General features: G+C 48.7%; 2 protein-coding genes across 3 annotated transcripts in view; one reads left to right on the top strand and one right to left on the bottom strand.

Annotated features, from left to right (window-relative positions):
• The first annotated feature begins 3,363 nt into the window (after positions 1 to 3,363).
• Pfas (phosphoribosylformylglycinamidine synthase) lies at positions 3,364 to 22,812 on the top strand. 2 transcript variants are annotated; one of them, XM_070001432.1, is made up of 28 exons: positions 3,364 to 3,527; positions 5,426 to 5,606; positions 5,692 to 5,827; positions 7,709 to 7,814; positions 8,297 to 8,486; positions 8,599 to 8,704; positions 9,607 to 9,747; positions 9,867 to 9,991; positions 10,149 to 10,277; positions 11,508 to 11,639; positions 11,770 to 11,898; positions 13,563 to 13,636; positions 13,757 to 13,913; positions 14,442 to 14,503; positions 14,624 to 14,785; positions 15,072 to 15,197; positions 15,348 to 15,479; positions 15,756 to 15,986; positions 16,140 to 16,320; positions 16,408 to 16,491; positions 16,676 to 16,831; positions 17,001 to 17,120; positions 17,393 to 17,538; positions 17,666 to 17,873; positions 17,990 to 18,081; positions 18,168 to 18,282; positions 20,343 to 20,666; positions 20,766 to 22,812. In XM_070001432.1, the coding sequence occupies exons 2-28, from the start codon at positions 5,465 to 5,467 to the stop codon at positions 21,074 to 21,076; spliced, it is 4,017 nt and encodes a 1,338-aa protein (XP_069857533.1). In that variant the 5' UTR covers positions 3,364 to 3,527; positions 5,426 to 5,464; the 3' UTR covers positions 21,077 to 22,812. The 2 variants fall into 2 exon arrangements, with proteins under 2 accessions (XP_069857533.1, XP_069857532.1); XM_070001431.1 differs by having other exon boundaries at positions 17,969 to 18,081.
• The window catches only part of Slc25a35 (solute carrier family 25 member 35), a 21,989-nt gene continuing 16,274 nt past the window's right edge, over positions 22,223 to 27,937 (bottom strand). The window contains exon 5 of the mRNA XM_070001434.1: positions 22,223 to 22,664. Coding sequence (XP_069857535.1) covers positions 22,599 to 22,664 — 66 coding nt within the window. The 3' untranslated portion in view covers positions 22,223 to 22,598. The remainder of the gene's footprint in view (positions 22,665 to 27,937) is intronic.

Below are 27,937 nucleotides of genomic sequence, written 5' to 3'. Positions count from 1 at the left end.
GGCAAGCACTCTACCACTTGAGCCACAGTGCCACTTCTGGCTTTTTCTGCTTATGTGGTGCTGAGGAATGGAACTCAAGGACTTATGCATGCAAGGCAAGCATTCTGCCACTGAGCAACCTTCCCAGCCCTGCAGCAGTTCTTAGAACAGCTAACTGAACTAAAACTACAAAGTGTCAGCGTTTGGATTGGGAATGTGGCTTAGTGGTAGAGTGCTTGCCTAGCATGCGTTAAGCCCTGGGATTGATTCCTTAGTACCATATACACAGAAAAAGCCAGAAGTGGTGCTGTGGTTCCAAAGGTAGAGCACTACCCTTGAGCAAAGAAGCTCAGGGACAGTGCCCAGACCCTGAGTTCAAGCCTAGGACAGAAGAAGAAGTAGAAGGAGCAGGAGGAGGAGGAGGAGGAAGAGGAGGAAGATGAGGAGGAGAGGGAGAGGGAGAGGGAGACGGAGAAGGAGAAGGGGAAGGAGAAGGAGAACAAAGAAATGTCAGCATTCACCAGGTGCTGGTGGCTCATTTCTGTAATCCTGGCTACTCAGGAGACTGAGATTTGAGGATCGAGGTTCAAAGCCAGTCTGGGTAGGTAAACCATCAGAAAACCGGAAGTGGCATGGTGGCTCAAGTGGTAGTATGCTTGCCTTGAGCTGAAGAGCTCAGGGACAGTGCCCAGGCCCCAGACTCCAAGCCCCATGACTGACAAAAAAGTCAGCATTCTTATAGCTGTGTGTATATGTATGTATGCTGGTCCTTGGGCTTAAACTCATAGCCTTATACTCTTTCTTAGCTTTTGTCAGTCAAGGCTGGCATTTAACCACCTGAGCCACACCTCCACGTCTAGGTTTTTACTGGTTAATTATAGAAAATAGTCTCTCAGGGGCTGGGAAGATGGCGCAGTGGTAGAGCGCTTGCCTTGCATGCCTGAGGCCCTGGGTTTGATTCCTCAGCGTCACATAAGCAAAAAGAAAAAAGCTGGAAGTGGCACTGTGGCTCAAGTGGTAGAGTGCTAGCCTTGAGCTGAAGAGCTGAGGGACAGTGCCCAGGCCCAGAGTTCAGGCCCCATGACCAGACCCCCCCCCAAAAAAAAATAGTCTCTCAATTTGTCTGCATGCACTGGCTTTGAACCACGACCCTTAGATCTCAACCTCCTGGCAGTGAGTGTAAGATGTAAACCACTGGCTCCTGGCTTCCTTCTATGTCTTAAATGCTCATAAACTTCAGCTCTAACCCCACTCAGGGTTACACTGTCTATGTCTGTTTGCCCTTTCTTCCCTTGGAAAGTGAATAAACCTTTGTGTCCTTGCTTGCCTCTTGGTGAATTCTTTCATACTCTGTGCACCTGGAGCCCCAGGACCTCTTTTGGTGGTCTATCTCGGGAGAGAACCCTCTCCCAAAACAACTAATACCATCTTTGGACAAATTTCCCAAAGATTTAGAAAGATATCCTTTTATTTTTGCTTTCTGGAAAAAATTATACACACACACACACACACACACACACACACACATATTTTTTTTTTTGTCAGTCATGGGGCTTGAACTCTGGGCCTGGGCGCTGTCCCTGTGCTCTTCAGCTCAAGGTAAGCACTCTACCGCTTGAGCCACAGCACCACTTCCAGTTTTCTAGTGGTTAATTGGAGATAAAGAGTCTTACGGACTTTCCTGCCCAGGCTGGTTTTGAACTGTGATCCTCAGATCTCAGCCTCCTGAGTAGCTAGGATTACAGGCATGAGCCACTGGTGCCTGTCAGAAAAGGATATTTCTTAGAACATGAAGATAGACCTCTTGGACCAAAAGCTCTGACATCAGTTCTGTCATAATTCTCTTATTGAGATTGGTCAAGGTGGGGAAAGTCCCTTATCACATTTAATTCAGAACTCTGGGGGCTGGGAAGGTGGCTCAATGATAGAGTGGCTTTTCTCGCATGCATGAGTCCCTGGGTTCAATTCCTCAGTACCACATAAACAGAAAAAGCCAGAAGTGGCACTGTGGCTCAAGTGGTGGAATATTAGCCTTGAGCTGAAGAGCTGAGGTACAGCACCCAGGCCCAGAGTTCAAGCCCCATGACTGACAAACAAAACAAAACAAAACAAAAAACTCTGCATAGCTTTAGGAAAGCCAAAGCCTAGGAATCTCAATGAGTCACTCAAAGGAGGAAGCATCATCTGAACTTTGGGTCAAAAGTGACTATTCTTCCCAAATTTGATACCCTCTTTTTTTTTTTTTTTTTTTTTTTTGGCGGTTGTGGGGCTTGAACTCTGGGCCTGGGCGCTTGTCCCTCAGCTCTTCAGCTCAAGGCAAGCGCTCTACCACTTGAGCTACAGTACTACTTCCGGTTTTCTAGTAGTTTATTGGAGATAGGAGTCTCACGGTCTCTCCTGCCCGGGCTGGCTTTGAACTACGATCCTCAGATCTCAGCCTCCTGAGTAGCTAGGATTACAGGCGTGAGCCACCGGCGCCCGGCCCCTCTTTTATTTTTTTAACTAGAAAGTTATCATTATGGACACCACTCTTTGGTCCCACTTAAAGACTTCCTTTTGTGTGTGTGTGTGTGTGTGTGTGTTGGTCATGAGGTTTTAAATTTGGGCCTGGATGCTGTCCTGAGCTCTTCAGCTCAAGGTTAGAGCTCTACCACTTGAGCCACAGTGCCACTTCCAGTTTTCTGGTGGTTTATGAGAGATAAGTCTCATGGACTTTCGTGCCCTGGCTGGCTTTGAACTGTGATCCTCAGATCTCAGCCTCCTGAGCAGCTAGGATTACAGGCATGAGCCACCAGCGCCCGTCTTAAGGACTTCCCTTTAGATTCTCTCTTAATTCAAAGCTAGTTGTAGGAATAAGAGACCCATGTCTCCAATTAACAAAAACCTGGTCTGGTGACATGGCTGATGTGGTACAGTACCAGTCAAACAAGTAGCAAAGCAGGCAGGAAAGTGCAAGCCTGAGTTCTAGCCCCTGGCAACAGCAACTACCACCTTGCACCTACCCAGCTGCTAAGCCCCATCACTCCCATTACATGAAGATCCACCCATGGCTAAAAGGCCTATAAACCTTCAAGAGACCTGACACCTCCTCTATCCCTTTATGGACCCAGTCGCTCACTAGCATCTAATAGCCCCTATCATCCTTCAAGAACTCTCTCTCTAGTCCTCCAAATTCGTGACCTAGAAGCCAAATTCGTAACCTAGCGTTAGACTTTCCTACCAAGTACAGCCAGGCGCCCACCCGCCGACCGCCAGAGGAAGTGAGTGGGGGCGAGGAAGCACCGAGTGCGAGGCGCCTCCGAGGCGCCTCCGGGGCCCCGCCCCCGTCCTCGGCGCGCCGAGATGACGTCGCGAAGGCGGAGACTTGGAGCGCCGTGAGCGGCTGTCGGCTCTGGGATAAGCGGGACGGTCCTCACGCTTCCAGCCCCGGCTCTTCGCTCCTCCTTCGCGGTTCCCGAGCACCGTCTGGGACAGGCTCGTCCTCTGGGGCAGGCGGAGTTAGGGCGTCTGGGGGCCCGTGTTCCTGCTGTAGTGGGGTTCGTCCTCTGGTGAGCGTCTTCCACTGATCCTTGATGGGATGACCGACCACGTGGGAAGCCCACCTCCCTTCCTCATCCCATGTGTTTATTTTCTAGTTTGTCGGTCGTCCGCTTTGCAGTATGCTCGTTGTTAGGGGTAGAGCCCTGTTGTAGACGGAACCCATCCCTGTGCTCCTGGGGTTTATCTTAAATTGGAAGTAAAAGATCAAAATAGGAAGATGATTTCAGTGAAGACTAGTCTGAAGTGTGTGTGTGTGTGTGTGTGTGTGTGTGGCGGGGGGGGGGGGAGGATGCGGAGGGAGGGCTAAGTTGTGTAGGAATCTTTCAGTCAACAAGTTTTCCTTTGTATTGCTTTTCTTTTTGTCAGTCGTGGAGCTGGAAGTCTGGGCCTAGGTGCTGTCCCTCAGCTCTTCAGCTCAAGGTTAGCACTCTACCACTTGAGCCACAGCACCACTTCTGGCCTTTTCTGTTTATGTGATGTTGAGGAATCAAACCCAGGGCCTCATGCATGGGAGGCAAGCACTTTACCGCTGGGTCACTTTCCCAGCCCCTCGTTTGTCTGGTTTTTAAGCTGGAGTTTTTTGTTTTTAAAGTGGGTGCTGTTTTTAATCTTTGCTAATTCAATGGATATGAAGCAGGCACAGCCCATTAGATTTTGTTCTAGTGTAGAGTATATAGTAAAAACCAAAACTTTTTTTTTGATCGGTTGTGGGCCTGAACTCTGGGCCTGGGCACTGTCCCTCAGCTCTTCAGCTCAAGGCTAGTGCTCTACCACTTGAGCCACAGTGCCACTTTAGGCCTTTTCTGCTTATGTGGTGCTAAAAATCAAACCCAGGGCCTCATGCATGCAAGGTGAGCACTCTACCACGGAGCCACCTTCCCAGCCCCTAAAAGCCAAAACTTTTAAAGTGGTAAATACCAAACAAATTGAATATTAAGTTGTCAAGTAATGGCTACTTAAGAGTGGCTGGGCTGGGTGTGGTGAGTCAAGGCCTGTAATCCTAGCTACTCAGGAGGCTGAGATCCGAGGATTGAGGTTCCAAGCCAGCCAGGTTAGAAAAGTCTGAGATTCTTATCTCCAGTTAACCACCAGAAAACCAGAAGTGGAGCTGTGGCTCAAGAGGTAGAACACTAGCCTTGAGCTGAAGAGCAGCTCCCAAGCGCAGAGTTCAAGCACCCCTCAAAAAAAAAACAAACACAAAAAAACAAAAAACCAGTGGCTGGTCAAATAAGGCCTTTGAAGGTACCTTCCCTCTGGAAATTTTAAGTAACTACAAAGAGCTAGACCTGCAAATACCAGGTTAAATAATGTCCTTTAGGACTGAGCCTGGAAAATTTGAGGAATAGAATGGAAACTAGTGCGACTGGTGCATTTTAGGCGAGTGTGGTAACAGCAGGATTATGAGTTAGAGGTTAGCTGCGCTAAATAGCTAGTTCTGGGACAGCAGACATGGCTTATGGCTTCTGCCTTCTGTCTTCACAGTGATGTTCCTAAGATCTTGTATGAATCCCAAGGACTGTGCATGTGCACTCCATCCCATATTACCAACACCTACTTGGTGGTTAGGGGTGGATGCAAACAATGAGGTTAAACCCAGGGCTTCACATATGCTAAACACATGCTCTACCATTGAGCTACACTCAGCCCCTGTTTTGCAGATTCATTAAAGTCTTAAGGTTACCTTGTTTCTCTGAATGCCCCTGTTATTTTTTCCTACTTCATCACTAATGTCTAGACTGTCCTTGAAACTTGAAATTAGCACTGATGAAGTAGCTCAAAAGGTACAGTACCTGCTTAAGCAAGTGCTTTGCCCTGGTTCAAACTCCAGTACTTCTACCTCACACTCCAAAATGAGAAACTTGAAATCATTTTGGCACATAAGTTCTTGTTAATTTTTTTTTTTAAGGATCCTAATTCATCACTTCAGGAAAGATAACCTACAGAGATGTCTCCAGTGCTTCACTTTTATGTTCGACCCTCTGGCCATGAGGGAGCAGCATCTGGACATACTCTACGGAGACTTCAAGGGAAACTCCCAGAGCTACAGAATGTTGAGACAGAGCTGTGCTACAATGTGGACTGGACAGGTTGGGCCCAGGTATTGGATTTTTGAAGGAGGTTCCCTGGTGCCAGGAGGTTCCTCAGTCTATCTTGTGCCCTGTCTTCCTGCAGCCACAGCCCTACCAAGTGCTGAGGAGATGAAGAAGCTGTTATGGCTGTTTGGCTGCCCCCTGTTAATGGATGATGTTGCTCAGAAATCCTGGCTCCTTCCTGGCCCCAATGACCTGCTGCTGGAGGTTGGGCCCAGGTATGTGTGTTCATCCTGGGACAGCTTTTTTGATGTTTCAGGGTTCATCTTTCCTTTCACACTTAGGCTATCCTCCTTCTTCCATTCTACTCCTTCTTATGGTCCCTGGGGGATTTTGGTTTTCAAAATCTGGGCGCTGGTGGCTCATGCCTGTAATCCTAGCTACCGGAGGCTGAAATCTTGAGGATCGCGGTTCAAAGCCAGCCCGGGCAGGAGAGACCGTGAGACTCCTATCTCCAATAAACCACCAGAAAACCGGAAGTGGTACTGTAGCTCAAGTGGTAGAGCGCTCGCCTTGAGCTGAAGAGCTGAGGGACAGCGCCCAGGCCCAGAGTTCAAGCCCCGCCACCGACCAAAAAAAAAAAAATCCCATCATTGGGGTCCATCCTGCTTCCTGATCAGGAGGCCTGTGTAATAGGTGCCTCTGAAGACTGAACCAGCTTGAATTCTGGTAAGTTTTTGGGTGCAGCTGGTTTTTTTTTGTTTATTGTTTTTGTTTTTTTGTTTTTTGGTGTCTTTTTTTTTTTTTTTTGAGTCCGGTCGTGGGGCCTGAACTCTGGGCCTGGGCGCTGTCCCTCAGCTCTTCAGCTCAAGGCTAGCGCTCTACCACTTGAGCCACAGTGCCACTTCCGGCTTTTTTCTTTTTGCTTATGTGGTGCTGAGGAATCGAACCCAGGGCCTCATGCATGCAAGGCAAGCACTCTACCACTGAGCTACCTTCCCAGCCCCTGGTTTTTTGGTTTTTATGCTGGCACTGGGGCTTGAACTCAGGGCCTGGGAGCTGTTCCTTGAGCTGTTGCTCAAGACTGGTGTTCTACCCTTGATCCATAATTCCATTTCCTGCTTTTTGCTGGCTAATTAGAGATAAGTCTTGTGGACTTTCCAGTCCAGGCTGGTTTTGAACATAGATAGCAATCTTCTGAATAACTAGTATTACAGGCATGAGCCACCAGCACTTGACTTTTTTTCTTGTTGTTGAGTGACCTTTTTTTTTTGTTGGTCATACGGATGGAGCTCAGGGATGGTGCTGTCCCTGAGGGTTTTTGCTCAAGGCTAGTGTCCCCCCCCCCCCCCCCCACACACACACACTTTGAGCCACAGTGCCACTTTCAGTTATCTGGTTGTTTATTGGGGATAAGGGTCTCATAGACTTTTCTGCCTGGACTGGCTTTGAACCTTGTGAGATCAAGGCTGAGATGCCTTCTGACTAGCTAGGATTACAGGCATGAGCCACTGGTGCCTGGCTGACTTTTTTTTTTTTTTTTTTACCAAGGTTTGAACTCAGGGCTTTGTACTTGGTTAGCTGGTGTTCTATGACTTGAGCCTCTTCTTCAGCCTAGATTTTTTTTTTTTTTTTTTTTTTTGGTCGGTCGTGGGGCTTGAACTCTGGGCCTGGGCGCTGTCCCTCAGCTCTTCAGCTCAAGGCGAGCGCTCTACCACTTGAGCTACAGCGCCACTTCCGGTTTTCTGGTGGTTTATTGGAGATAGGAGTCTCGCGGTCTTTCCTGCCCGGGTTGGCTTTGAACCGCGATCCTCAGATCTCAGCCTCCTGAGTAGCTAGGATTACAGGCGTGAGCCACCAGCGCCCGGCTTCAGCCTAGATTTTTATTGGTTAGGAAATGGAGTCTCTCAGACGTCTATGCTCAGGCTGGCCTCAAATTGCCATCCTCTGGTTTTCAGCCTCCTGAATAGTTAGGATTATGGTGTAAGCTACAGGTGCTGGACTTGAGAGTGACTTTTGAAAGCAGGTTTCTTGGTGACCAGTCTTAACCTTAACACCTATAGAAAAAGAATAGTGGGAGTTGGACAGTGGTGAGCAAGATCCACTTTCAGCTGAGCCCTGCAGACTCTCAGATTCTAATCATCTCTTTTATTTCTCAGGCTGAATTTTTCAACCCCACTGTCCACCAACATTGTTTCTGTGTGCCAGGCTTCTGGATTGGAGACAGTGGAACGAGTGGAGACTACCCGGCGCTACCGGCTTTCAGTGAGTCAGTAGACTGTCAGATAGAGAATCAGGTGGACCAGATGGACCAAAGTTAAGAGATTAGCTCCTAAACTCTCATGAGGTCATTGGAAACATGGGGAAAAAGCTGTATGGTTGTGAAAGTTGTTTGCTTACCTGAAGGTACCTGATTAGAAGTCCAGTCTGGGCTTCCTGAACAAATTTACATTCTGGCATAGATTTATGCCTGGAAGGGAGGCTTTTGTGTGGCCTAATCAAAGGTGCTATGTGGGATATAAGAATGTAGCTTAGTGATAATTGCTTACCTAGCATATATATATATGGTCCTGGGTTTGATACCCAGCACTGCAAAAAACAAAAACAAAAACAAAACAAAACACATACTATGAAGATGAAGCAGATTGGCATTGCATTGAAGGGCTGAGGATAGTCCCTTTCTTTCCATTCTTCAACACTATCCCTTGATCTCTGTGTGTGTGTGTGTGTCTCTCTCTCATTGCTAGTTTGCCCACCCTCCTTCGGCTGAGATAGAAGCCATTGCTCTGGTTGCCCTCCATGACCGGATGACGGAGCAGCACTTTCCCAATCCTATCCAGAGCTTCTCCCCTGAGAACATCCCAGCCCCTCTTCATGGTCCCATTAACATACTGGCTGAGGGTCGGGCTGCCCTGGAGAAAGTCAACCAGGAGCTAGGTAAGCAGGGGTCCCTGGGAGAGGTAGGAACCAGGCCAGGATAGTCCAGCAGGGACGCCGAGACCTGAAGTATGTTCCCCTGAGCTCCTCCAGCTCTGAGTTTGTCTCCCAGGTCTGGCTCTGGACTCCTGGGACCTGGATTTCTACACCAAGCGCTTCCAGGAGCTTCAGCGGAACCCGAGCACTGTAGAGGCCTTTGATTTGGCTCAGTCCAATAGGTGAGGAGGAATGGGGTCAGTCCCGTGGAGTTTAGAAGGGAAGGCCATAAGGACTTGTCCTCTTGGCTGTCCCTCCCTGTAGGGACCTCCTTGAGTCTGTTGGAATACCTGGGTTCCTCTGCCCATCCAGGAATCTACCTTCAAAACTTTGGTGTGGTCTTCACTTTGAATAGTCCACTGTAGCAGAGTGCTTGTTAAATAATAGATTTCTGGAATGTATTTTGACCTATTAGAAGTACTAAGTAAGGCCCAGTGCTGGTGGTGGCTCATATCTGTAATCCTAGCTACTCAAGAGGCTGAAGGGCTGGGAAGGTGGCTTAGTGGTAGAGCGCTTGCCTTGCATGCAAGAGGCCCTGGGTTCGATTCCTCAGCACCACATAAGCAAAAAGAAAAAAGCCGGAAGTGGTGCTGTGGCTCAAGTGGTAGAGCGCTAGCCTTGAGCTGAAGAACTGAGGGACAGCGCCCAGGCCCAGAGTTCAGGACCCACAACCGGACCCCCCCCCCAAAAAAAAAGAGGCTGAGATCTGAGGATCTGGTTCAAAGTCAGCATGGGTAGGAAAAGTCCATGAGACCCTAATCTCCAATTAAGCACTAGAAAAGCTGGAAATCTATCTGTGGCTCAAGTGGTACAGCACTAGCTTTGGGCACAAAATCTAAAGGACAGTGCCTATCCCTGGAGTTCAAGCCCTGGGACCAGCACAAAACAACAAATAGTAAGAATAGGATGTAGGGGCCGGGAATGTGGCTTAATGGCAGAGTGCTTGGGTTCAATTCCTTGGTACCACATAAATGAAATAAATAGACAATTAAAAAAAAAAGGTTGTAAGTCCTGTTGAGAATACATGATACTGAAGAATGATACTTGTTCCTCTCTACCTTTCCCTCCTCATGTCACCCTCCAGTGAGCATAGCCGACACTGGTTCTTCAAGGGCCAGCTCTACGTGGATGGGGAAAAGCTGCCACACTCTCTATTTGAGTCCATCATGAGTACCCAGAAATCTTCAAATCCCAATAATGTCCTCAAGTTTTGTGACAACAGCAGGTTGGCAGTGCCCTGGGCTGGATGGGGGGGCCTTGAGACTCAGGGATAGGAGGCCCAGGCCCTCGTTGGTTTGGTATAGATCAGGAAGAGAGCAGGGAACAGAATGGATGTGTCCACAGTGCAATCCAGGGGAAGGCAGTCCGATTTCTACAGCCTGAGGACCCTACACAGCCGAGCTGCTTTCGGCAACAGCAGAGGTTGAGACATGTTGTTTTCACTGCAGAGACACACAACTTTCCTACAGGTAAGAGATTAGGTGAAGTTAGAGAGAAAGGGAAGGTCAAGGGCCCAGGACTCTGGGCTGAGCCTGAAACAGGGAAGCTGTTTGTTCTTAATTCCATGGGTGGTCAGGGTTGGGTTTGTCTCTGGGACAGCCACACCTCTTCCCTTTTCCCTTGCAGGAGTGGCCCCCTTCAGTGGAGCAACCACAGGCACAGGGGGCCGGATACGAGATGTCCAGTGCACGGGCCGTGGGGCCCATGTGGTGGCTGGCACTGCTGGTTATTGCTTTGGAAACCTGCACATCCCAGGTGCCATCTCCTTTCTACTCACCTTCTTTCCAGATTCTTTGTCCTGGCAGGCACCAAACTTTTTTCTCATAGGACAAAGTCATCTGGATGTCTTTTCTTAGAACTGGCTTTGTAGAACCACAATTTTTCTTTAGAAACTACCATCCAGCTGGGCACCTCATGCCTATAATCCTAGCTACTCAGGAGGCTGAGATCTGAGGATCATGGTTCAAAGCCAGCCCGGGTAGGGCAGGAAAGTCTGGGAGACTCTTATCTCCAATTAACCACCAGAAAACTGGAATTGGCACTGTGGCTCATGTGGTAGAGTGCTTGCCTTGAGCTAAAGAGCTCAAGGACAGCACCCAGGCCCAGAATTCAAGCCCCATGATCAACAACAAACAAACCAAACAGCAAGTGGCTCATGTTTGTAATTCTAGCTACTCAGGAGGCAGAGATCTGAGGATTGTGGTTCAAAGCCAGCCTGGACAGAAAAGTCTATGAGTCACTTATCTCCAATAAACTACTCAGAAAAAGCTGGAATTGGTGATGTGGCTCAAAGTGCTAGAACGCTAGCCTTGAGCACAAAGAGGAGGCTGGAGACAGCACTAGGCCCTGAGTTCAAGCCCCAGGACTTGCAAAAAAGAAAGAAGAAAGAAACTACCATTCAGGGTAGATCTGTACATCAACACTTTTGCCAGAAATTCAGTTTCTTTCTTTCTTTTCTTTTTCTTTATTTCCTTTTTTTTTTTTTTTTTTTTTTGCTGGTCTGGTGCCTTGAACTCAGGGCCTGGGCTCTGTCCCTGAGTCTCTCTATGCTCAAGGCTAGAAGTCTACTACTGGAGCCATAGCACCACTTCTGGCTTTTCTGTGTATGTGGTACTGAGGAATCCAACAGAGGGCGTCATGCATGCTAGGCAAGCACTCTACTACTAAGCTACATTCCCAGCCCCAGAAATCCAGTTTCTTAAGCTTGAAGAAGTCTGATTCTGGGACTGGAAGGTGTATGTAGCACAGTAATAAAGACTTCTTGTTTAGCATGTGCAAAACTTTTGAGTTTCATCCCCTGTCCCATGAAGAAATCTAATGTTGAGAGGAAGGAAGGCTGGTGTGGGAGATGAAGAGCAAACCAGTACTCAGCAGGCTCTCCACCTCCCACCCAACAGGTAGTCCATGATAGCTTATACTTTTCCCTGCAATGCATCCTCTGTCTTTCATCTTTACAGTCTATTCAGGTTTCTTCTTCCCTCTCAGGTTACGATCTTCCCTGGGAAGATCCAAGCTTCCAGTACCCTGGGAACTTTGCCCGACCCCTGGAGGTTGCCATTGAGGCCAGTAATGGGGCTTCAGACTATGGCAACAAGTTTGGGGAACCAGTGCTAGCTGGTAAGCCTGGGGAATATGTGAGAATATTAGACATCAATCCTAGAGGGACTTGGGGACAGTGTGGTCCAGGGGTGAAGATACTGGGCTGGGGACTAGTCCCTTCTTCCCACTTGTGATGTCTACATTCCAGGCTTTGCCCGTTCCTTCGGACTTCAGCTCCCAAATGGTCAGCGGCGTGAGTGGATCAAGCCCATTATGTTTAGCGGTGGAATTGGGTCCATGGAAGATGAGCATGTGGGCAAGGAGCCCCCAGAGCCTGGTGAGAGCCTGCCACTTTAATCTATCTAGCCAGCTTCCTAGTACAGGGCAGCTGCCAGGAGAGGATTGTGAGGCCCTTTTGTTGCAGTGTTTTTTTTGGTCGGCCGTGGGGCTTGAACTCTGGGCCTGAGCGCTGTCCCTCAGCTCTTCAGCTCAAGGCGAGCGCTCTACCACTTGAGCTACAGCGCCACTTCCGGTTTTCTGGTGGTTTATTGGAGATAGGAGTCTCACGGTCTCTCCTGCCCGGGCTGGCTTTGAACCGCGATCCTCAGATCTCAGCCTCCTGAGTAGCTAGGATTATAGGCGTGAGCCACCCGCGCCCAGCTTATTGCAGTGTTTTTTTGGTGTTTGTTTTTCCGTTGTTACTGGGGCTTGAACTTTGGGTCTGGTCATTGTCCCTTAGCTTTTTTACTTGAGGCTGGTGCTCTACCACTTGAGTCTCATGGACCTTATTGCCTGTGCTAGCTTCAAACACATCCCCAGATCTTAGCCATTCTCCTAAGAAGCTAGGTATATTTTTTTCCCCTTTTTTTGTTTGCAGTGTGTGTGTGTGTGTGTGTCAATAAGAAAGAATTGCCTAATCCAAGGTACAAAGATTTACGTGTATGTTTTCTTCAAATACTTTTGTAATTTTAATTTCTATCTTTAGGTTTATGATGCATTTTTCTTTTTCTTTTGATGATTGAACCCAGGTATCAAAACGCTAAGGAAAATATCTGCCATTGAATTACATCCTTAGTCCCTCTGATACCATTTTGATTTTGTTTTTTGTTGGTCATGAGGGCCTGAACTCTGGGCCTGGGCGCTGTCCCTCAGCTCTTCAGCTCAAGGCTAGCACTCTACCACTTGAGCCACAGCCCCACTTCCAGCTTTTTCTGCTTATGTGGTACTGAGTCGTCGAACCCAGGGCCTCATGCATGCTAGGAAAGCACTCTACCACTGAGCTACCTTCCCAGCCCTTGATTTTGTGTGTGTGTGTGTACACGTGTGCACGCGTGCACGCACAGGTCAGTCTGGGGCTTGAACTCAAGGTCTGGATGCTGTCCCTGAGCTTTTTTTGCTCAAGGTCAGCATTCTACCATTTGAGCCACACCTCCTTTTCTTTCTTTCTTTCTTTTTTTTTTTTTTTTGTTTTGGGTCCGGTCGTGGGGCCTGAATGAACTCTGGGCCTGGGTGCTGTCCCTCAGCTCTTCAGCTCAAGGCTAGCGCTCTACCACTTGAGCCACAGTGCCACTCTGGCTTTTTTCTTTTTGCTTATGTGGTGCTGAGGAATCAAACCCAGGGCCTCAGGCATGCAAGGCAAGCGCTCTACCACTGAGCCACCTTCCCAGCCCCCCACACCTCCTTTTCTAGCTTCTTTTTGGTCTTTAATTGGTGATCATGCCTGGGTTGCTTTGAACTATGATCCTTAGATCTTAACCTCTTGAGCAGTTAGGATTACAGATGTGAATTATTGGCTCCAGCTAGGTTGAATTATTTGAAGCATTTTCCCAAAGAATAGCTGTGTTTGTGTACTTATAGGCACATTGTCCTGTCTAGAGATTAATAGTTGGCTCTGTCTGCCCAGTGAAGTACTAAGATCTTGTTCCCCTCATGTTGCCTTTCTCTGTCCTCACACTGCCTTATTGTCCCCATATGACCTGATTCTACACTCCTTCCTTGTAGGCATGGAGGTTGTAAAGGTTGGGGGTCCTGTCTACAGGATTGGAGTTGGAGGAGGAGCTGCTTCATCTGTGCAGGTGTGTGTGAATAGCTAGGGTCACAGATTCTGTGTTGTCACTGTGCTGCAGAGGTGGGTGGGTAGGGTGTGGCTTTTTTTCTAGCCTTCATGAACTGAGCTATGCCTTATGATCCCTCAGGTACAAGGAGACAATGCCAGTGACCTGGACTTTGGAGCTGTGCAGAGAGGAGACCCGGAGATGGAACAGAAGATGAACCGTGTGATCCGGGCTTGTGTGGAGGCTCCTAGGGGAAACCCCATCTGCAGCCTCCATGACCAAGGAGCTGGTGGCAATGGTGAGCACTGGGCCTACTTTGTCTCTTGATAGCTTTCACTCAGGGCAGGTATCAAGGATCTGCAGGCTTTGCCCAGCTGCACATTGACTTCTTTACCCACTGTACTCTGTGTGGATGCACATGCGAGTCTGTCTGTGCTGGCACTAAGTCTTGAACTCAGGGCCTGGGTACTGTCCTTAGCTTTTTTTTTTTTTTCCCCCTCCACTCAAGGCTGGCACTAAACGACTTGAGCTACAACACTTCCACTTCTGGCTTTTTGTGGATTAATTGGAGATAAGAGTCTCACAGACTTTCTTGCCTAGGCTGGCTTTGAACCACCATCCTCTCAAATCTCAGTCTCCTGAGTAACTAGAACTATAGGCATGAGCCACTGGCACCTAGCCCCCTTGTACATTTTGGACAAGATTGGGTAGAGAGTGGAGCCAGTTGCCATGGGACAGTTGGACCTTAGGGACTGAGAGTCCTTTGTTTACATGGAACTAACCATGACCTGGTCACCACCATCCGTCCTTGCAATCCTCTCATTAGGCAATGTTCTGAAGGAGCTGAGTGACCCTGCGGGAGCTGTCATTTACACAAGCTGCTTCCAGGTGAGTGTCTTCCTACCTCCCCCCAGCACCTGGCCTTCTCTATCTTCCTTCCATTCCCATGTGAAGCATGGCAGTGCCCACTGACCTTTCTCCTTCCTTCCTTCCTGTGTGGCTGTGCAGCTGGGTGACCCAACCCTGAATGCCCTGGAAATCTGGGGGGCTGAGTATCAGGAGTCAAATGCACTTTTGCTGAGATCCTGCCACCGGGACTTCCTGAGTCGTGTCAGTGCCCGGGAACGCTGCCCCGCCTGCTTTGTGGGTACTATCACCGGAGACAAGAGGGTAAGTTGGGAACAAAACTTGTAGGCAGGCTTGAGTTGTCTGGGAGGCCAAGAGAGGGAGAAGAGAAGAGGATGGTGATATGGCAAATAGATATGGGAATAGACTTAGGCAGGAGAGAGAAGGTGGGATTCTGCAGAGGAAGCCAAACAAAGGGCGGAGGGAGCATGTCTGTCCTGACGCGTGCGTGCGTGCGTGCGTGCGTGCGTGCGTGCGTGCGTGCGTGCGTGTGTGTGTGTGTGTGTGGTATTCCTTACTATATTTGTAGCTCATTCCTTCTGGTCCATAGATAGTGCTGGTGGATGATCGTGAGTGTCCTTTGGGAAGAAATGGCCAGGGAGACGTTCCCCCAAGGCCTCCCCCAACCCCTGTGGACCTGGAACTAGAATGGGTGCTGGGCAAGATGCCTCAGAAGGTATGCGGAATAGAGATGGGAATGTGTTTTCCCTATGGCCATCTTCCAAGGCCCCCCCCCCCCCCCACTCCCCCTATACATAGGTGCTTTGTCACCTGTGTGCCTCCATACTTGGATTCTCCAACATCCCAATTGCTGTTTCTATCGCAGGAATTCTTCCTCAAGAGGAACCCTCCTCTGCTACAGCCTCTGTCCTTGCCACCAGGGCTGAGTGTGCGCCAGGCTCTTGAGAGAGTTCTAAGGCTGCCTGCTGTGGCCAGCAAGCGCTACCTCACCAACAAGGTTTCCCATGCCCTACTAAGACCCCTACATCCTTCCTTCTGCTTATGTCCTCCCTGGCATCCCCCCTCCCCGCCCCAGGGACTCAGGTAGAGGGCTCTAGGCCTGAGGGCAGGGAGGTACATGGCAGGGACAAGATACCCTCTCTCATGGCCTGGTCTCCTTGCTGTTCATCCTCTGCATGCTCTTTCCTACAAGTTGGGGAAAGCCAGATCTCCCACCAACCTGTGTCATCTCCCTGTCCCTTTACGCTCTTGCCAATTGTCCCTGGGTCCACAGGTTGACCGCTCTGTAGGTGGCCTCGTAGCCCAGCAGCAGTGTGTAGGGCCCCTTCAGACTCCTCTGGCTGACGTGGCTGTTGTGGCTCTAAGTCACCAGGAGCTCATAGGGGCTGCCACTGCTCTGGGAGAGCAGCCAGTGAAGAGCCTGCTGGACCCCAAGGTTGCTGCCAGGCTGGCTGTGTCCGAAGCCCTCACCAATCTGGTGTTTGCTCTAGTCACCGATCTCCGGGTGAGTCTCCCTGAAGCTTCTGCTTCAGCCTGGCCTTTTGGCTATTTCACCATCAGTGGCTTGTTCTCCTTCTTGCTCTGTCATTTTTTTAAGCTCTTAAGCTCCCAGACTCTGTGTATCTCTCCTTTCTAATGCCGACATCACTGTTCCCAGGATGTGAAATGCAGTGGGAACTGGATGTGGGCAGCCAAGCTCCCAGGGGAGGGTGCAGCTCTGGCTGATGCTTGCGAGGCAATGGTGGCAGTGATGGCAGCGCTGGGTGTGGCAGTGGATGGTGGCAAGGATTCCCTCAGCATGGCTGCCCGGGTTGGCACCGAGACTGTGCAGGCTCCTGGTAAGGCTTGGTGCTCCCAAGAGGGAAGGAGAAGGTTGTGGGGCTGATGTTGTGTTTAATTCCATCTTATTCCTTGTTATTTTACAGGGTCCCTGGTTATCTCAGCCTACGCTGTCTGTCCAGACATCACAGCCACCGTGACCCCTGACCTCAAGCATCCTCGGGGAAGAGGTATGTATTCATTCCCTTCCCTGCATTGTTGGAAACCATCCTTGGCCTTGTGAGCCCTAGGCACCATCTTCTCGGCACCAGGCCGTCACTTTCTGGCACTGGCAATCGGAGGCATTATGTAAGGCTGCAAATGCTTTAAGGATGTTTTTCTTCCTCTCCCTCTCACCCCATGCCTTCGCCCCAGGCCATCTCCTCTACGTGCCTCTGAGCCCTGGGCACCACCGCCTGGGAGGCACAGCTCTAGCCCAGTGCTTCTCCCAGCTTGGGGACCATCCTCCTGATCTGGACTTTCCTGAGAACTTGGTACTAGCCTTTGGCATCACCCAGGACTTGCTGAAAGGTGAGTGAGCCTGGGTGTGTGTGGTGATAGGGATTCACAAGCTGGGAGAACTAGTATGGAGCGAGAGCAGTTCAGGCTTTACCCCTGGTTCTGTGTATGCCTGCCTTCTCACCCCTTCTCCCCAGCTGTTTAGCTGTGTGTGGAGCTGAGCGCTGTCTCCTTCCTCTAGACCGCAGCCTCTGCTCGGGTCATGATGTCAGTGACGGAGGCCTCATCACCTGCCTGCTAGAGATGGCCTTTGCTGGGAATTGTGGGATAGAGGTCGATGTGCCTGCCCCAGGGATTGATGGTGAGAAACTGAGGGTCTCTCTCAGGCCTTAACTGCCTTTCCCACCCTGCAGACCCCATCTGGAAAAGAATAGAATGTCTCTGGCTTGTTTGCTGAGTCTTCCCTATCTTCCCTCCACATCTACCCAGTGGCACTCTGTTTCAGACTACAGCCCTCTCTCAGACTTCCCACAGTCCCTGGCACAACTCCTAGTCCCATCTTCCAGTTCTTCGTCCCACCCTGAGTCTTGGCAGTACCCTTGTCCCCTTGACTCACCCCCCTTGCTCCCTCAGCGCTGACAGTGCTGTTTGCTGAGGAGCCTGGTCTAGTGCTGGAGGTGAAGGAGCCAGACGTGGCTGGAGTGCTGAAGCGGTACCGGAGCGCTGGCCTGCACTGCCTGGAGCTGGGCCACACAGGGGCGCCTGGACCTCAGGCCATGGTGAGGAAGCCAGGGAGAGAGCAGTGCCCATGGGAAGTTGGGAGTTAGGAAGCCTTGGGCCACCATGTCGGCCATGGAGGGATGGTTCTTTCTTCTAGCCCTTGATTGATTATTTTCCCCTCTCCAGGTCCGGGTGTCAGTGAATGGGGATGTAGTTGTGGAGGAATCTGTAGGGCAGCTGCGAGCCCTCTGGGAGGAGACCAGTTTCCAGCTAGACCGGCTGCAGGCAGAGCCACACTGTGTAGCAGAGGAGGAGCGGGGCTTGAGGGAGCGGACAGGGCCTAACTACTGCCTGCCTCCCACCTTCCCCATAGCCTCCGTGCCTAGGGAGCCAGGTAAGGGCTTGGCTTGCTTGGGCTTGGAGCATGGAGTGAGAAGCCTGGATGCCTGGGCCAGCCCTGGAGAAGTTGTTTGGGGAAATAACCCTCAGATCCAAAGTCACTTCTTCCAGGTGGTCCCACCCCCCGAGTTGCCATCTTGCGAGAAGAAGGCAGTAATGGAGACCGGGAGATGGCTGATGCCTTCCATTTGGCTGGGTTTGAGGTGAGCAAGGTGGCTGGCCAGGGCTGGGGGCCTTGCCTCAGCAGCCTTGGCCTGGGGCTCTTCTGACTTTCTCCCTGTCCTGCTAGGTGTGGGATGTGACCATGCAGGACCTCTGCTGTGGGGCCATTGGGCTGGACACATTCACTGGTGTGGCCTTCGTGGGTGGCTTTAGCTACGCAGATGTCCTAGGCTCTGCCAAAGGTTAGTGTGCAGACTACTGCAGCTCCATGTACATAGAACTGAGGAGGTACTTTGGCCCTCTTCTGGGCTAGGAACTGGCCTGTTACCTCTACAGAGCCACAGAAGAGTGAACAATCTGGCTTAAGGTCAGATACTGGCAGAAAGCTGAGGTGGGTGGGCTGGGTGGGGCTATGCCAACTTTGAGGGTGCATGTCCTATCTAAAGGGGCAGCTGCCACCCAGCTTGAGCAGATAGTCTTGTGGGGAAGATGGCTGCGCATGCTCAGATCTTGGAGTTCTTGAGGCAGGGTGTTGCCTTGTAGCCCAGACCAACCTTAAACTCTGAATCTTCCCATCTCAGTCTCCCAAGTGCTAAAATTACAGGCATCCCTACCATGCCCAGCTAAGGCCAGATTTTTGGTGGTTTGAGACAAGTGAAAATATAGTGGGTTTTTTTTGTTGTTGTTGTTTCTTCCTACGTGGTGTTAGAGTTTGAACCCAGAGTTTTATGCATGCTAGGTAAGCACTCTATCCCTGAGCTACATGCATCTTCAGGCCAAATCTCATTTTTATTTGTTTTTTAGTTTGTTTTTTTTGGGGGTCCGGTCATGGGGCCTGAACTCTGGGCCTGGGCACTGTCCCTCAGCTCTTCAGCTCAAGGCTAGCGCTCTACCACTTGAGCCACAGCGCCACTTCCGGCTTTTTTCTTTTTGCTTATGTGGTGCTGAGGAATCGAACCCAGGGCCTGGAGCATGCAAGGCAAGCGCTCTACCACTGAGCCACCTTCCCCAGCCCCTGTTTTTTAGTTTTTAAAATTATTTTTTTATCTGGGTGCCAGTGGCTCACACCTGTAATCCTAGCTCTGAGAATTGCAGTTCAAAGTCCCTGTGAGACTCTTACCTCCAATTAACCACTCAAAAACCTGAAGTGGCGCTGTGGCTCAAGTGGTGGAGCACTAGCCTTGACCACAGAGAGGCTCAGGCACAGTGTCTAGGCCCTGAGTTCAAGCCCACAACTGACAAAAATAAATAAATTATTTTTTAAATTATCTCTAAATCATTGTACAAAAGGGTTTTCAGTTGGACATGTCAGTTCATATATGCAATATATCTTGATCATTGTCACCACCACCCCCAAATCTTATTTTTAGTTGTTAGGTAACTAAACTTTGTGTGTATTTGTGTGTTGGTCTTGGAGCTTGAACTCAGGGCCTAGGCATTGTCCCTGAGCTTCTTTTGCTCAAGGCTAGTGCTCTAGCCCTTGAGCCATAGCTCCACTTACAGTTTTTTTTTTTTTTTTGGTTAATTAGAAATTATTCTCACACATGTTTTGCGCAGGTTGGCTTTGAACTGTCATCATTAGCTATCAGCCTCCCGAGTAGCTAGGATTGGATTACAGGCAGGAGCCTTTAGCACCAATAGGAAATTTTTTTTTAATGTGCCTATGGTCAGCAAAAAAGAAAATCATGGGCTGCTTTTGGCATTAGTGACAGCTAATTAAAACAGATGAGGAGGGCTTAGGATATAGCTCAAGTGGTAGAGTACTTGAGTGCTAGGCTGAGTTCAAACCTCAGTACTACTAAAAAAAAAAAAAATGATAGGGCTGAGCATGGTAGCTCACTCCTGTAATCCCAGCTACTTGGGAGACAGATCAGGAGGATCACCAATTGATGCCAGCATGGGAAAAGTTGGGAAGATAACCCCCCCCCCCCATCACAACCAATAGGCTGGGCAGGGTGGTGTACCCTATCATCCCAGCTACCAGGGAGGAGCAAATAGAAGGATGAGGTCACGGCTGGCTTGGGCAAAAATGCTGACCATATCCCCCAAATATCTAAAGCCAAAAGGGCTGGGGACATAGCTCAAGCGATAGAGCACCTTCCTGGCCAGGACAAGGTCCTAAGTTCAAATCAGGTTCACCAGAAAAAAGAGAATAGTAGTACCTAAAGCAAATAAGACCATTTCTTCCCTTAGGCATTCCCAGACTTCACAGAGAGGGCAGGCTTGCAGGCAGGAAAGAGCAGCTGCCCCCCTTCATTCTTAATTTCCCCTTTTCTCACCTCAACCTTCATGTTTCTCCTAGGATGGGCAGCTGCGGTAACCTTTAATCCTCAGGCCAGGGCTGAGCTGTCGCGCTTCAGGAAGCGGCCAGACACCTTCAGCCTCGGCGTGTGCAATGGCTGCCAACTGCTGGCTCTGCTAGGCTGGGTGGGAGGCAACCCCAGTGAAGAGGCAGCGGAGAAGGACCATGATTCCTGGCCAGCCCAGCCTGGCCTTCTGCTTCGCCACAACCTGTCTGGGCGTTTTGAGTCTCGATGGGCCAGTGTGCGTGTGGGGCCGGGTCCTGCCTTGATGCTGAGAGGGATGGAGGGGGCTGTGCTGCCAGTGTGGAGTGCCCATGGTGAAGGTGAGATCCGAGAAGACCCGGGGGTGGGAGGGGGTACCCCAAGGTTGGGGGGGGGGGAGGGCCCGAAGGAACTTGGCTTTCACCATCGTTTCCTTCCAGGTTACATGGCATTTTCTTCTCTGGAACTCCAAGCCCAGATTGAGGCCAAAGGCTTGGCTCCCCTCCATTGGGCAGATGATGACGGGAACCCCACAGAACAGTACCCCCTGAATCCCAATGGGTCGCCAGGGGGCGTGGCTGGCGTCTGCTCCCAGGATGGCCGCCACCTGGCGCTCATGCCACACCCTGAAAGGGCTGTGCGGCCTTGGCAGTGGGCATGGAGACCCCCTCCGTTCAACACCCTCACCGCTTCCCCCTGGCTCCAGCTTTTCATCAATGCCCGGAACTGGACCCTGGAACAGCGCTGCTGAGCAGGCTGGCGGTGACCCCGGCCCACAGTGCATCTTCCAAGCATATGCTGCCCTCTTCTTCATCGCCTTCAGGAGCACCCCACAGGCTTGCCTCCTGGATAAGCAAGGACCAGAATGCCCATAGTAGCTCAGTTATTAATCTGCATCTGTTAACCCGTTCTCTATTCTGTTTCCTAACCTGGTTTGCCTCCTTCCAGCCCCAGGAAACAGCCTGTAGCTAATAAGACAAGAGTTGGAGGTAATTTTGCTGCTCCCACTTCACTCTCCAGAAATTACCACATTGTGTCTTACTTCCCTCATTTGGGCTCTGAGAGATGTTTTAGGTCCCTGACTCCTTCTCTCCCCCTCCCCCCCATCTATTTTTCTTTCTTTCTTTCTTTTTTTAAAAAATTGTTTAAAACAGGATCTTACTCTGTAACCCAGGCAGTTGGGAATTTCCTTCCTACCTCAGCTTATTGGGCCTATGCCACACCTGGCATCATGTCCCCCTTTTCTCATTGGGGTTTAAAGTGTGGAGGGCATATGCAAATCTGCCCTTCTGGAATCAGCAAAATGTATAGTGGTAGATGTGAGGAAGCTGCTTGCAGGATTTTCTCGTGATGGGATTTTAGGCCATGTCTCAGAGACATCCTGGTGCCTGCCTCTGAAGTGCATATTCCTGAAATTTGTTTGTCCTGTCTTCTTCAGTTCATTAATGTTTCTAGATTAGCTATGGTACCAAGCAGTGATGCATCTGGATTTTTTTATTTTATTTTATTTTTTATTGTAAAGATACTATACAGAGGGTTACAGTTACATGAGTGAGGTAATGAGTACACTTCCTCTTGAACATTGTTACCCCCTCCATTGTTTTCCCCCTACCATCCCCTCCCTCCCTCCCTTTCTCGAGGTTCTTTTTTTTTTTATTGTGATTAAGTGATTACATAATTTCCGGAATTTCACAGTATTGTGGAATAATGATGCTCATTTAAAGTCACAAGTTCATTCTAACTTTCCTGGAGCAAATTGTCTATCACAGTCTGTAATATATAACGGTGCTCACATGTTATATACCATATATGTGATCAGCAGCATGGGGATATTTAGTAGTGGTTCGACCAGATGAGTGGGAGTTCTTTGTTTCTTAAGTCCTGTTAGTTTTGTCATATCACCTAACATTTTGGATTTAGCATCCACTTATCAGGGAGACCATGTACCGTTTGTCTCTTTGTTCTTGGCTTACCTCGCTCAACATGATTCCTTCTAGCTCCATCCATTTCCCTGCAAATGCCATTATTTTGTCATTTCTAATGGCTGATGCGCCTGAATTTAAAACACCACTGAGCCAAACTGGTGTTTAGCAAAGTACTTGATAGTTCCTCTTCCCCTTTCTAACAAAGGAAGGTTTGTGGGTAATTATACTGCTGCGAGTTGTTCACTGAATTTCTAAGGAACAGCTGCTTCCTACCACCAGGAGGTCACACTTCCTGGAAGCAGCTGCTCTTGTTGGCAGCTGTCCTTCATCATTTCTTGTTTCCTTTGCTCACAAAGATGTGCCGAGGTCACTTCCTTGGGCTGCTACATTGTTCGAGTTGAATTGGTTGACTCTCTAAAAAAAAGTTGGGACATGTTGATTAAAGAATTTTTTTCCTGGCTGCAATGCTTGGTAAGAAATGTACGCATTATCCTGCCCACGTAATTGTAACTCCTCTGTACAGTATGTTCACAAATAAAATAAGATTAAATTAAAAAAAGAATGTTTTTCCTAAAAATGAAGCTGGTAAATTTTTATTTTTATTTTTATTGTTATTATTATTATTTGTCAGTTGTACGGCTTGAACTCTGGGCCTGGGTGGAGTCTCTAAGCTCTTCAGCTCAAGGCTAGCGCTCTACCACTTGTGCTACAACGCCACTTATGGTTTTCTGGTGGTTAATTGGAGATACGAGTCTCATGGACTTTCCTACCTGGGCTGGCTTTGAACCTTGATTCTTAGATCTCAGGCTCCTGAGTAGCTAGGATTACAGGCATGAGCCATCGGTTGCCACGCCACATACACTTGGTTGAAACTTTTGGAATGAGAGGTTCTGGACAGGAGTGGAGCCTGGCATAGACTCAAGCCCCAGGCATCCCCCAGGAGTTGGTGGAGAACTGGATTCCCTACAAAAGACAATCTGGTCAGACTTAACCCGTTGTTCTCTGAGAAAGAGAAGTTCCAGTGTGACTGCTGCTCACCACAGTGACCCAGGGCCCAGTGGCAGGATGCCTGCCCTGTGCCCTGACAAGTCCCACCTGGGAGAGCGTCTGTCCTGCCTCCAGGCCAATTCAGGCCTGCCATTGTACACAACAACTCTTGTTTCCTCCTCTAAGAAGCAGCTCAGTATCCAACCACCATGGGAACCCAGTCCGAGAGGCACAATGGAGAGGAAGCTGCCGAAGCAAGCGTTTGGAAAGGAGCAGAGATCACAGCAGGCAAAGCAGCCATGAAGATGTGTCTGCAAGGAGTCCTTAGCTGGGTTCAGCAAAGAGAAGCCAGCGCAGGTGGGCGGAGCACTTCCATAAAGCTGCCTGTGGTGGATAGATAGCTTCTGATTTGACATCGACAACAGAATAAGGGACTGCAAGTTCAATGAATAGTCTCTGGCCAGAGAAACAAGGTCAAACGCTTAAGTTTCTTCACTTCCAGTGGTTCCTGGTATTTCCAGCTGAGTGGACATCTTTCTGTGACCAGTAGGTGCCACGCCACCTTCTGCGGAGTCTGCGTGAGAGATCGCGTTGGACAAAGAGCTTCAAGGAAGCATGCCTGCAGGAAGGGGGTGTTGGTTCAAGGCTTCCCATATACTTGGCTGCACCTTTATAGCCTCTACCTTTATTCTTACTATATTCTTCTTGGCTGTACATTGGTTGCCTTTATTCTCGTTTTGGCTATTTTTCTATTGATCCGCGAACAGAGCATGTTGTATTTTTTCCAGTCCAATAGAGATGGCTTCTCTAAGTAATAAAGACTAAGGCCAAAGATTAAATGTGGGCAATGCCCCAATCAATCTGTCATCTGATGTGACGTTGCCTCCAGAAACTCCTACAACTTCACAAGTGGTTTTGCAGCTCACGCATAGTAAATACAGAGACTTAAAATTTCCAGATATGTCCAACAGATAAAATCAATGAATTAAACTAAGTTAGAAAGAGTTATCCCAGTAGTTCAGAGAGTTCTAAAAAAGAAGGGACCTCTGGTTATAAAAGAAAAAGATTCTCCCAACAGTTATGATTAAGTTTAGTCCAACTTACGTTATAGGGAATAGATGGTGTTTTCACACAAAATATAAAGTTAGTAACATATTTCCTGAACCAACCAAGAACCATTTCCTTATACAGGAGCTTATAAAGATGAAATTAGTTGGATAAAAATAAAATTAAAAGGAGTACAATGTAAGTACAGCCCTGTCTTAGGTTTGTTAATTATTAAACATAAAAAAGGCTAAATAGATGACGTATTCTATTAAACAATATGCTAGACTTGTTTCACACCACTTAGCTTAAACAGTTGGTGGGATAGTCATTAATTTTCATGTAATTCATCAATGCTTTGCCTTTAAAAAATTGATTACCTGCTTAAATAAACAAAGAATCTATGTCACAATCACACACTGTATAAAAATGTTAATTTTCCTCAATAAAGATACATTCAGATGCAACTCTTTTGAGTCTGTGTCTGTCACTTCACCGACTCCTTTGCCCACCTATCCTGAGATCTCTGTCCCATCGGTCCCAGTGCTCCGGCCGAGCTGGTCCGTCACAATCGGTGCCCTGCTGAAGCCTGTAATCTTATATCCCTGAAAGCATGGTACAGCGGGTGGAGGGAGCCTCTAGGAAAAGAAAAAAATGATGGACATATTGTAGGTGCCTGCTCTGTAGGCTGGCTTGGCTTACCTTGACTTATGCTTTACCATTTGGGCCATGCCTCCAGGCCTGCTTTTTTGCAGATTATTTTGGAGATGGAGTCTTATGGGCTTTTCTGGACAGATCTTGAATTGCGGCCCTCTGGATCTCAGCTTCCTGAGTAGCTAGGATTATGGGTGTGCTCCACCAGGGCCTACCTTGCTGTGGTTATTTTTGACACAGGTCTCACTTTTTCCTCAGGACAACCTTGCCAGTGATCCTCCTGTTGACACTTTTTACTATAGCTGGGATAATGCATATAGCACCACTCCTAGCTTTTGTTGAGGTGGGGTCTTGTGAACTTCATGCCTGAGTTGGCCTAGAACTGTGATCCTCCCAATCTCAGCCTTCCTTATAGCTGGAATGATAGGCACATATAACTATCCTTACTATTGATGGAGATGGGGGGGGGGTCTCACACTTTTTGCCCTGGCTGACCTTGAGCTTTGAACCTTGATCCTCCTAATGTCAGCCTTCAGAGTAGCTAGGACTACAGTCATAACCACCAGTCCCTGTCCTCAAAATTTTGGAGGTAGTTTTTGGTTTGGTAAATAATATTCTCAGCCAGTATCCATATAGTCCTGTCCTTGGCCCAGTTCTCTTCCCCACCTGAGACCCTAGCAAGTCACTTAGAGGAGGGAGCTTTTCCCTTCCTCTGCTTCCAAGTAGGGATTTTAATTTGATAACTTCAACATCACTGGGGAGCTGGTGCTGCCATTCCCTGGGCTACCACTGCAAACTTCTACCCTCTTCAAAGAAAACCTTGCCCAGAGGCTCATTGCCATTCTGTTACACAATCTTCACTCCTCAACGCTACTGACTTCCACATTTCTCCCTGCAGAAGAGATTGCCAATTGGTCTCCAATATCTGATAACCCTCTGTAGATACAGAACATCCAGAATGTTCACTAGGGTTGTGCTCACAGACAACAACCAAGGCCTTGTGGTACACACTTAAACCTCAGATACTAAGTAACTGGATACAGGAGATCATAAGATCGATACCACCTCAAGGAAAGGTAGTAACATCCTCATCTCTAGCTGAGAGCTGGGTATAATTCTAGCTACTCTATAATACTAGCCCTATCATTCTAGCTACTCAGGAGGCTGGAAATCTGGAGGATCATAGTTTGAAGCCAGGCTTTACAAAAAATTCTACAAGACTCCATTTCCAAAATAACCAGCAAAAAGTAGAACTGAGCCAGGCATTGGTGGCTCATGCCTGTATTCCTATTTGGGAGACAGATCTAAGGATCAAGGTTCAGTGCTAGCCTGAGCAGTTAAATCCATGAGACTGGAATAAACTGCTGGAATAAACTGTTCAGAAAAAGCCAGATGTGGGCTGGGAAGGTGGCTCAGTGGTAGAGCGCTTGCCTTGCATGCCTAAGCCCTGGGTTCGCTTCCTCAGCACCACATAAGCAAAAAGAAAAAAGCCGGAAGTGATGCTGTGGCTCAAGTGGTAGAGCGCTAGTCTTGAGCTGAAGAACTGAGGGACAGCGCCCAGGCCCAGAGTTCAGGCCCCACTACTGGACCCCCCCAAAAAAGAAAGAAAAGGCCAGATGTGGAGCTGTGGCATAAGTGGTAGAGTGCTAGCCTTGAGCAAAAGAAGCTCAGGGACAGTGCCCAGGCCCTGAGTTCAAGCCCCAGGACTGTTGCACACGCACACACGCACACACACAAAGCAGGACTGGAGGCATGACTCAAGTGGTAAACTGGCAACCAGGCAACCACAAGGCCTTTCCTCAGTTCAAGCTCATTTCACCAAAAAGAAAAAGACCCCATATAAAAACAAAAAGGCTAAGTAAGGGTGTGGCTTGAATAGTAACATATTTGCCTAGCCTGTGCCAGGCTGAATTCAATCCTCATGCAAAATAAATATAGCATCCTTTATCTGTATGTGTGTGCATGCACACTTGCATGTATGTGTGCAGACACTGAGGTTACTGGGGACCGAATCCAGGACTTCAAGCATGTCAGACAATTTTCCACTTGAGCCTTGTTTGTATTTTGCTTTTGAGATCAAGTCACTAACTTTGCCTAGACTGGCCTCCAACTCTGGTTCCTCCTGCTTCTGTTCTCCACCTACTAGTAGTTGGGATTATAGGTGTAAACCACTGTGCTTGGTTTTCTTAATCTCTGTTAATTTTGGTGCTTTATGTCTCTAATAGCAAAACTAGTCTCTCTCTCTCTCTCTCTCTCTCTCTCTCTCTCTCTCTCTCTCTCTCTCTCTCTCTCTCTCTCTTCTCTCTCTCTCTATCCCTCCCTCCCACCGCCCCCCTCTCCTGTGCTGGTTTGAACTCAGGGGCTGGGCATTGTCCCTTTGATTTTTTGCTCAAAGTTGTTGCTCTATCACTACAGCTGTACTTTCAGCTTTTTAGTGGTTAATGATCTCATGGTCTTTTCTGCTTGGGCTGGCTTTGAACTGCAATCCTCAAATCTCAGCCTCCTGAGTAGCTAGGATTACAAGTTTAGGCCACAGATGTCTGGCTCTTAATCCTCTCTTCAAATGCATTAGCCCCTGACACCACTTTGCTTTTCACTGACGTCCCTTCCATTATTCTGGATCATGTCAATGACCACCCAAAACTCACGACTTTCCTCCAGTAGTTTTCTCCATTGTACCTTATCTTGGATTTTGCCATCACCTGATCTCCCACCTCCAGCTTTATTTATTCAAGCACCCTGTATCAGACCATGACCTTCCTTCCATGTTGCTGCTGCTTTAGAGTCATCAAGGTCTCTGGTCCAACAACTATTTTCTCCCAATCCATCTTTCCTTTTCTCTTTTCCTTCCTCCTCCAACTTCCTCTTCCAAGGTCCTTTTACTTGATTCATATCCATTCAATATCGTACCCATCTCACAAAATTTCAACTCAACAGCTATCTGAAAGCTAGAATATAGTAGAATATGTGTCATTATGAAAACAGAATGGAAAGGAAAAAGA

Source organism: Dipodomys merriami, unplaced genomic scaffold (assembly GCF_024711535.1).
Source record: "Dipodomys merriami isolate MVZ:Mamm:240054 unplaced genomic scaffold, mDipMer1.0.p SCAF_59, whole genome shotgun sequence".
NCBI lineage: Eukaryota > Metazoa > Chordata > Mammalia > Rodentia > Heteromyidae > Dipodomys > Dipodomys merriami.
The sequence above is the reverse complement of the archived record's forward strand: the minus strand, read 5'-3'. Positions and strand labels throughout refer to the sequence as shown.